Source organism: Charadrius vociferus, unplaced genomic scaffold, assembly GCF_000708025.1.
Source record: "Charadrius vociferus isolate BGI_N301 unplaced genomic scaffold, ASM70802v2 scaffold806, whole genome shotgun sequence".
In the NCBI taxonomy this organism is placed as follows: domain Eukaryota; kingdom Metazoa; phylum Chordata; class Aves; order Charadriiformes; family Charadriidae; genus Charadrius; species Charadrius vociferus.
The window spans coordinates 1,556,402-1,567,142 of record NW_009649038.1 but is presented as its reverse complement, the minus strand read 5'-3'; the positions used below and the strand labels follow the sequence as shown (position 1 = coordinate 1,567,142).

The following is a 10,741-nucleotide window of genomic DNA, read 5'->3' as shown; positions in this document are numbered from 1 at the left end:
GTATAGTAACTACGTGGGATTTTCCCCACAAAAGATATTTGAACTTCCATAGAACACCCTTCTCTTACCTACAGAAGCCTGATGTATTTAAAACCCAAAAATACTACAAAGAGGAAGTTTTACACTATAGAATTGTTTTCCATTTTATATAGCTAATATTATTCTGTTCATATTGATTATCCCTTTAATTTATGTATTGATGAGAATTAAATATTACAACAATGTGAAAATGTGTATCTTAATTAGAGCAGCAATTAAAACAATTTTTATTATCCTGTAAGATGTAGATCACTACATTCACTCTGCCAATTACCAAGCAATTATTTTTAATCAGTATCATACGGTATCCAAATTGACATTGTGACCTAGAAGACAGTTTCACAAGAAAAGCTTGATACCACAGGCACTTGGCATAATTTCCTTTGACCTCAAGAGAGTTTAATGCCAGGACTGGCTGCTGCCGGCTGCAAAATCTTGTCCTATCTTCATGTCAGAAACAGTTTTAGAGCTTAATCTAAAGCAGTGCTCCTCTCTCACTAAGTGTGCATGCCCAGAACTTTCATGATTTTTCATATCTTACAGGATTGACCCTTTGGAGTCAATACCATCCCCTTCAACAAATGCTGCTTGTACCAAAATTCAGTGAATTATCTGTGTAGTGACACAGCAGTACCATTCCTTCTAGGTCACAGATTCATTTGTCTGAATTAATCTCTTTTTTTTGTGTGTTTGTGTACTTAATTCTCCCCAGGTCTTGTTTTATCTACAGTTATTTTGCTGAAAATCCTAGTCAGATCTTCAAATGATCTCTTTTCGTTTCTGTTGGTATTAATTTCTCTGGGCTTCAGCTATAATACCTGGAGCCATAGGAAATATATACCAACAGATCTGTTGTTTTGTATCAAACACACAAAATCTACCAAGCCTGATGAACAAAAATTTATTTTCGCATGCCACTATGTATCTAACTTTGCAGAAATCAGGTGCTCATGTGTAGCTTAAAAATCTGACACTCTTGACTGGCCAGAATATATCCCAGCAAAGTTATGCAACTGATCAAAATGCAAAGCACATATAATAGTCTGTTTGGTCACAATTTACTTATACAAAGGAGTCTGGAAAAAGTGACAGAAAAACACAGGGTTTCTTTTTTTAGCCTAGAAACCTGCAAATACAGAAGAATCACGGGAGGTATTTAGAAATACTGTTGTTTTACAATATTTGCAAATGTATGTAACAGTGAGTTCCTGCTTAGTATTTCTTATCTTTTAGTTTCTCAGGCTTATCGCCTGAGGGAACATTTACATTTAAATAACATGAAAAATAATGGCCGAAGACTAGGGGCCAATTCCAGCCTGTGTTTCAAGGTTTAGTTACATAAACATTTTCTTCAGTAACAAAGCTGGTGTAAGAAGTCCTCACCCATTCCCCTTCTTTCCAGAGCCTGTTGTCTTTGGCTGTTCCTTTCTGCTTCACATTACGCTTTACTGCCTCTTCATTTGTATTGCTACAATTGTTTGAGCGTAACGATATAAACCAGATTGCAAAATAATTTTGATTTTAAAAAGCTCCTTTGTTTTGAAAGGTCTTTGTTTAACCCAGATCACATAAATGACCATGGTTTATAGCACAACCCACATATATTCTAACTGGTACAACAATATGGTGCTGAAATATAGCGTAGTGGGAGGAACAAGCAACTGGGGATAGAAGAAAATGGGGTGAGAACTTCCTAAACTAATTACCTGCTAGAGAGAATGTGTTGAACTATGTTTTCAGACTTATCAACTTATCACCAACAAAATAAGTTTAGTAACTGTGACTCACCGCCGACGAGGTTGTCTTGCGACATCCTTTTCCCTCAGCTTTTCCATTTAGTTGAATTTTGAAGAAGGCTGAAGGCTTTACCTAAGGGAAAATAAATCAGATATTAAAGACAATTTGCCAGAAAAACATTCAGAATACTTTTCCCAAAAGCTTGAAAACATACACAAGAAATTGAACACAATCTGTATCATTAAAATAGCTTCTGTTCTTTTCAGCTCCTGGGAGGAAAAAAAAACAAGTATTTTTAAAATCACATTTTACTTTTATTTCTCTAATATCTACAGAGTTGCCACTCCCTTTGGTGGTTTTGAGAGAGCATCAAAGCTGGTTAAATTCAAGGTACCAGATTTTAATCTACTGATGCTAAATGATCCCAGATTCATGATCCTTGCAAACCCTCTTGCTACCAGAAGATCCTTCAATAGGACTCCTAAAGGATGGACGTCCGAGAATATTCCTGTAGTGTTCATTCAGCCTTCGGATTCCAACACTGTTCCAGAAACAGAGGACCTGTGAGAGATGCTACACTCCACATCGTACAAATGCCGAAAGCTGCACACCCGTGTATTTTTGGTCCAAATATTACTAAAGGCTACTGACAAAATTTTCCCTTGGCAGCTGGAGTATAAGTAATAATGTCTGATGCAGTGTCTCTCTTCTGGCACCTACTTTCATCTGTAGACATAAATAAAGTAATTTGGCAACTGTAACTGAGATATTTTCTATTTGTGTTTACATGTTATTCTTTTACTTCTTTTACTTTCTAAAATCTTTGCTTGTCATTTAAGAACAAGACTATTAAGAAAAAAAAAGTGACAATGGACTTGATTTGATTTAATAGGTATGCTGATTACAGTAAAACAACCAAACAATACGACAACAGTGCACTCAGTGCACTGAGAGTACTGCCTGCTAAAGACAAACTGACAAATCAAGCTTCTTTCCCAACCCTGCTTTCAGCCAAAGCTAAGAATCTTGTCATTACTTCAGTGACAGCAAGTTTAGGCCATTTCCTCCTTTCTGACTCTTACTCAGCTTTAATTATGGACGTCAATATTCATGTCACCTGGATTTGTTTACAGAAAATGCAATAAATTTGGCAATGACAAAGATTACATAGTGGTATGAAAAAGTACAGAGGTATTTCCTGGATAAGTCTAGAATGTTTGTGTTAATCACAACTAAAAAAAACTCACCAATGACTAGTTATGTCAAACATACCAAATTAGTACCACTGAGCTATGTTACCACCAATGCTTTTGTTACTAGAAAAAAAATTCATAGACCTTTTCCCCTATAGCCATAGTATATACTGGTATTTAAAAGCATGTGAGTTTTCTTGCTCTTGATATGCTGGCAAGCCCTGACATTTTAGAAATATAAGTATTAGACTGTTATTAACCACACAGGGGGGGCGGCAAAAATCAGTAAGAAGGTGTTGTTTTTCAGTGCCTTTTTTCAGGTTACGATGACATTCTAGTAAGAGGGAAGCATCTGTTTAATAATTGCTTGTTTCTAAATGTTTTTGTGTTTGAGAAGTATTCAACATCTGCAGCTTGAACATTCTAATATACAGTTTAGTTTGTATGTGTTTTGAAACAGGATACCTAGTTTAAACCAATAGGCTACTCTCATATATCCTGGATGCTTCTCCAGGGCATTATGGTCTTTAAAAACATGCATGCAACATCCAATAGGCTTCTGGGTATCTCAGATACTATTTTTTTCTTTAAATCAGAGTATTCTTAAAATTTTGCAAGATCTATGGTAACGTGTTAATTTTTATCATAAAATGAAACCCACAGAAGATGATGACGATAAGCAAATAAAATAATGTTATTCCAGATATTTTCCTTATATGTTTCCTATATGAATGTTTTGGTGGCATTCAGGTACAAATATAAGTATTTCAGGAAGAATCTCAACATCTGAAGAAAAGAATGGTAGAATGAGATTTAAAGCGGAGAGATCAACAAAAAGTTTTGCATATATTTTTGTGGCTGAAATTCATGTCTGTAAAAATGGTTTCCACATTTCAAATCTGATTTCAAGGCAGGTAGTTTAAAAAGGAAATTCTGTCATCTATTTTCTTTAATTCAATTGTTCACAAAAACTGCATAAACAACTGTACAGGCCATGAACAAACCTATGAAAAAGATATCAACATTATTGACTGAGAACACTCTCCCAGCAATGGATAGTTTGGGAACCTTAACTGTGTACACTGTACAACATATACATGGACAATGACAAAAATATGGATTCATGAAGGCTAAAAATGCAAAGGCTTCTGAAAAAAAAAACCTATAGTGGGGAGCAATGCAAACAAGTTCTGGAGGAATTTGTTTTTTATGAGCCAGCATAGGTATTCATAAGCCCATTTGAACAGAAATACAAGAAAATTGGTGCACAACATATACACAGTGAGGACTGTGAAGATACATCATTTTTATTGCGTACTCTGCAAAAATAACCTATACATGCAGAGCATGCCACCTTGCTTCTTACACAACACATACAATGGTAACTTTAGTTTCCTATACATTTATGGATCCACTGGTTCAGAATGGGCTTAAGAGGCTTAAGAAGTTTGAGAAGCACCGAGCCTGCTATGAGTGTGTTCAGTTGATGGTCCAAGTAACAGCATTAGATGTGGCTGGAAATTACCAACAGTACTTAAGTCCTCAAATTCTGTCTGAGACTTCTGAAATGAGCTGCATCACAGCAAAACTCGTAGCTAATTCAACACTCGGCTACAGTTAACAACTGCAGCAGAAGAACAAGAACTCTGTGCCTCCTGCTTTCCCATCTCTGCTACCATATAGCTACATATACACTAGTAAATCAGGCGTGCCCAGATCGCTCTTTCTAAAATGGAGGCCAGCTGTCAGAGAAGAGTCTGCAGCTATTTAATCTTCCCATACTTGGAGACTTTTGCCAAACTGCCTATTGGGAACAGGCCTGTGACCACACTAAACTCTTGAACCATGCTTGGAAACTGTTCAGGAGAGCGCTAATTGGCAGAAGCTAGGACTGCGCAATGTGCTAAGTATTCAACAGCACAGAGGATCAAGTGCCAGTGTCCAGGAATGTTCCCTGGCTGCATCGGCCTAAAAGTAGCCTTATTGTGTAAGTCTCACTGCAATAAACAAATCTCTCTGCCAAGAAACAATTCCTTTGCCACAAAGGAAGATCTCTTGCTAAGGTTGGGAATTCAGATATTCTCTGTGAAACTTCAATGGGTTTTAACACCTGCGCTGATTTTGTGAGACATTATATGGCACTTGAAACGTATCCTATAACTAGAGGAAAGACTATTTTTGGGTGTCACTATTTTTGGCTTCATCACTAATGATGAACTTCAGAGATCAAGATTTGTATTAATTTTCGTAGACAAAGAGATGACTCTGAAGTGACAGAAAAAAGGTTTCTTTAGTTATGGGTCTGGAAAGATCAACAAATACATATTTTTAAATTTTCAGTGGTGCTTCTGAAAGCTTCTTTTAGCTGTAAGGAATACACCTGAAAGGATAAATTAAATGGAAAAACACAAGGGCAACAGCTTTACACAAACATAAACAATCACAGGCATATAAATATTTCAGAAAATATGCTTATAACATCACATACACTTTACCACAAGACACTGCTTATATTTGCTTCCAAAAGAGAAAGGGACTGAAGGGTATGATAAAAAGGCAGTAACGTGGTAGGAGTAAATATATAGTTTAAAATGTCTAGAAGTCTTTGTTCCCAAAGTTTTTTGGTCTCATTTTTATTTACATTAAGGTACTCATTGCAGCAGTATAAAGGGAACTTAACAATTCATTTAAGTATTTTCACTAAAAATGTGGTGAATGGAGGAAATAGATCTGCCATTTCCCAATCTATATAAAATACTCTATGATTACAGTACGTAAAAAAAAGAAATGAGATGTACACTTCTGAGCATCTCCATGAATGTATGTGTTTTTTAAAAAACATATGCACCTTAAACCTCTTTTGAAAAGCCGGGGGGGTTCATTGGCCTGTACTGTCTGCACTGTTGTGGATAAATTTATATCAGCAATAACAGTCATCAGAAGGAGTTCATACTTTAACCCTATACTGCTATGGCCTGAAACTATGTTATTGATGTCACTCATGAGATTCCTATTTCATATACTTGGTCATATATTTGGTTAGACACATAAAAATCATATATTAATATTTCACTTTACTTAGCTAAGCTAATAGGCCAAATTACCCTAATATGCAAGTCCTTCATGGGCAGCACTGAAATAATTTCCTAAGTACTACATACAGTAGATAATTTGAAATTCCTTCTTCAATCCAGCAGGCCACAGTCTCTCTGACGTCGATTTCTGATGATATACTATTTGCTTATATCTGGTATAAGGTATGTTTGCATGAATGGGATAATGAAAACCCCATACGGTCTCTTTCCCAGTTTCAACAAAGAAACTGCAGCTGATTAGTTTTCTGGTTGTTGTGTAATAGAGATTATGCATCAATACCAGGAAGTGAACAATTCATGTTGTTTCTTCATTACTTTCCAGAAACATTTTCTTTATACCTAATCATGTGGATGTATATTTTTAACTGCTTACTCCCTTCTTAGATCTCTTAAATGTGTCAGCATGCCTTGGCTCCTTTCCCTCCTGCATAATCCATAAAACTGACAACTGTGGAAATAAATTAATATTCTATTATCTCAAAGTATCTCTGTGTTTTAATTAATTTAATACACAGTATCTCAATCAGAAGGAGGAAAAACACATCGGAGAGTAATTCTGATCCCAGTGAAATCAAACAAGGGTTTTGGCACTGACCTCCGTGCAGATAGAATTTCACCATTCATGGCATTTATGTGTATTTGTAATTGAAATTTATGCCACTACCAAAGCTCTATGTGTTCAGCATCAGAATGGATGTTTTGGATTACAGTGCTGTGCCTATGTATGTAGTTTGTTTTGCATTGTACATATGATGAAGAACAAACAACCTTAATAATGCCTCAGAAATACTCTGGGAAACTGCATAGACTGCAGGGAAAAAATGCGCCCATATCTACCAAAATCTCTTAAAAATTATTTTCAGACCAGCCATGAATAACCTGTGTTCTGCTTCAGTTCTTAGATGGTCTTATTAACCAGCAAAAAGTATTCTGGGCCATACCTAAGACAACAGGATAAAATATACTTCTTGAAAGACTGTGGAGCTTAAAATCCCATATAAGTTAGATTAGAATTTCTGAACATGGGGTCAATAAATTATTAGGAGTCTAGACAGAAATACCAGAAGATTCCCATAGGGCTGGTTCCTTCATTATTCCCAGAGGCTATAAACTGTTCAAAAACAAATAAAGTGCTCTAAATTATTTATAAATAATATGTTTGCCACTAAGCATTTTGTAATTGAGTGTGAGAATATAGATTTAAAAAAAAAAGTTATAAAATGCAGTCAGCATACTAATATAGTTTAAGAAATAAAAATTGCATATAAAATACTCTTATTAAACAGAAATTAAAAAGCAACTGTAAGGGTAAAATCCTTTCAAGGAAATAATACATTATTTTAAACATCCTGCAGGCTAAGTGTTCAGAGTAAGTAAAAACTATTATAGAGCTCTAACCCTTCTCTCCAAAAAAGTTGGCATGGTTTAAGAGTAGAATAAAGTAGAGTAGAGAGAAAACAAAAAGACAAATAAAACTTCTCTGCAAGGAAACAGTAATTAAACTATCTAAACACAAATAAAGGAAGTTATGACAGAGGTCTCCACAAATGGTATGGAGAAGACAAGGAGGGAACAATAGCACAGGAACAAACTGATTCTTAATAAAATGATAAGGAACCAACTTTAAAATTAACAGCATAAATACTTTTTCAAGAAATGCCTAGTTGTGGAACCTGGTGCTATAGGATGTTGTGGGTCAAAACCTATTAATACCTTCAAAGCAGGATTAAACAAATTCATAGTGGTAACTATGCCTATTAAGGATAATGGCCACTAGTGATCTGAATCTGGGGCTTATCACTGGAAAACAGAAAGATGTGTGAGAATGATCACCCCACATTTAGCTGATTTCTTCCTATAAATATCTTCTACTGGGCACTCTCAAAGATCAATAAAAGAAGGATATGGTAGTCCTATGAAATGCTTTCAGGCTGTCTTCAAAAAATCATGTGTTAAAGTACCATGACAATTCTAGCAAGTGCAGTTAGTACAGATGTTTATTAATTTACATCAAAATACCCATTCTGGGAGCAGTTAGAGGAAAGACAATTTCCACATGTGAATGAGAACACTTAAAATACAAGTTAGAACCAGAAAAAGCCAGGGTTAACTTAAAACCTCCCACACAGAGTATGGGCGCTGCAGGGAACACAAAAGCCTGACCTTAACTATGCCTCTGGCAAGACTGCTGATTCCATGGAGTGAGACCTCACCCTCCCGTGTCCACACTCACCAAGTTCCACATGTTAAGGACACATCAGCTCACGGTATATCAAAGGAATTTTTCAGTAGGTTATCATACAAAGTTTAAGGAAAATGGATGGGTGGGTGGTTTTTTTTCATTTAAAACAAAAAATTTCATGGTAAAAATAAAGAAAAGAAAAAGGTAAAAAAACAGGTTTACATGAGTACATACATAATATTCCAGGCTATGGTGCATATGAATAAAGAACCATTACTAGTAGAATAACATTTTACTTCCACTTTATTTGAAATAACATATTTCATTCTAGAGTGGGCAGATTTTAACTGATAAAACTATAAACAAATTAGTATTTGATGTTTTTAAATAGAAAGATGTAACTTTAGTTTTTAAAAAGTCCAGTTTAAAAGTACAGTTATTTTTTAGCCAAAACTATGAATTAAATTCAAGACTAATTCACAAATATTTTGTTTACAGATGGAAATTACATTTCTTGTAAACAAAGTATTCACCCTAAACACCAGCACCAGCATTTGCAATACTTCCCTACTTCACAGGGACATTGTGAGACAAAGTTAAGTAACACTTGCAAGAGGCAGAGGATTTACAAATCACTGTAAGAGTAAAAATAAGCCTGAATATTGTGAGCCAACTATTCTTTCAAGAGCAAACGGAGATTAAAATATTCAACAGAGTTTATACAAAGAACAGCCTGAACTTTGCCAGTTCAGAGCTGGCTGTACTCATTAACACAGGAATACCCTCAGGTTGCTTTGTGTGGAAGGTATAACTTAGAACTGGATTTCTCTGGAGTTCTGAAGGACATCTGGACAGTCATCTTCCAAAAAAAAAAAAAACAACCCCTAAACAAAGCTTCAAATCTTCTTCTCAAAACATGACAGGACCCTTCTGCAAGAAAATACATCCAGTTCCTCTGATGTAGGAGTGGGAAAAGAATGGAGAAGGATTTAAATGGCCACTGTAGGGAATGAGATCTTGGGTGGCATATAGAGCAGTAGGCTAAGAATCGCCGTGGTGGGAAGGCTAGCAGCCATGCAGCAGTCTAAATTGTATCACTCTACTTCCTTTCCCTTTGTGAAGTTTCTCTGCAGAGCCAAGTTACTCAAGCTATGCAAAATATTAACTTTAAACAGTAGTTACTGTAGTCATTACCCTCAAGATTACTGAAAGATGAATGTGCAAGATAACTACAAATGATTATAAACAAACATTTGAAGCATGACAGGCTCTTCCTAGGCTGGCCTACTGTACATCAAGAGGCCAAGTAAGGCTGCATTTTGGCAGCTGAATTCTAGCAATATGTCATTCCTCAAGTTCTTAATGAGAACATTTTGACTATTTGCTGGCAAGGAAAAAAATAAGAACACGATGTTCAAACAGGAAGGAGAAAAGCAAGCTGACCAGTTACAGAAAGCATTACTGAACTAAAAAAGGAATGTGCTTCTTTTCTAGCAGGGTTTGCAGTGATACAAATACATTTCATTAACGTATCATGGCTGAAAATAAGTGTTACTACACACATTTCAAAATAAAACCAAAAAAGTCTCTACATATTCAATGACGCTACTTTATTATTCATTCAGATATGGCTTATAAAATAGGCACAGAGAACAGAAAATGTGGAAATCAGAAGCATCAGTGGGAAGGATGTGGTAAAGCAGACCTGCAACTCTAGACTTCCATGAGATGAAGGCAGGAGGCATTTGCCCCAACCCAGCTGTCTTTCTAAGAGGCAAGAGAAACCTCTAACAGCACACTGTTCAGCACAGCACACATATCTCTTATTTGCAGCACAGTGGAGAAACCTAACAATTCTCTTTACCACCTGTATCAGTCTGGTTTAACCTAAGGTTGCTTTGAGCTAGAATATATGAGACAGTTCAGACCTGAGTGTGCTCTAACTACAGCTTAATGAAGCACAGGACAAATCAATTTCTGTTCTATAATGTGTCCCTTGCACATTACAGATCACTGTATCATAAAATGATGGCATTTTCTCTTAAATGTTTAGAGGCTTGGACAGTTAAAAGTCTTCCTTTAACTTCAATCTAAATTTATTCATACCCAGCTTAGAGTAATTTCTTCACATAACTTTTTTTTTTCCCCTAATTAAAACAAGCTTCCTTTCCTGTGACATTTGCTTCAACTCGTATATTCAAAGACTATAAGGTTTTTTAAGCTTCACTCGTCTAAACTGAACAATCCAAGTTCTCTTAGTGTCTTGTCTACTCCTCTCTTTTAAAGGTTTTTTAATTTTTTTTTTTTTTTTTACAACCCTTCTAAGTCCAATTTCCTGCATGTGGATTTCTAGATCCGTTCTCAGTTTTAGAGATAAAGTTTCATAAGCCACATGTACTGCACGTGGCATTAATACTTTCTTATCTCTACAAGAAATATAGGGCTGAATTTACTTCGGACTGAATTTATGTTTTCCACATCAAATCAGTGGCTCA

At 35.7% G+C, this 10,741-nt stretch overlaps 1 protein-coding gene across 2 annotated transcripts in view; it reads left to right on the top strand.

The window, feature by feature from the left end:
• Window positions 1–2,533, top strand: part of MYOZ2 (myozenin 2) — an 18,696-nt gene extending 16,163 nt beyond the window's left edge. For both annotated transcript variants that reach the window (XM_009887883.1, XM_009887884.1), the window contains exon 6: window positions 2,112–2,533. In XM_009887883.1, the coding sequence (XP_009886185.1) occupies window positions 2,112–2,343 (232 nt within the window). In that variant the 3' untranslated portion in view covers window positions 2,344–2,533. The remainder of the gene's footprint in view (window positions 1–2,111) is intronic.
• The last annotated feature ends 8,208 nt before the right edge of the window (window positions 2,534–10,741 follow it).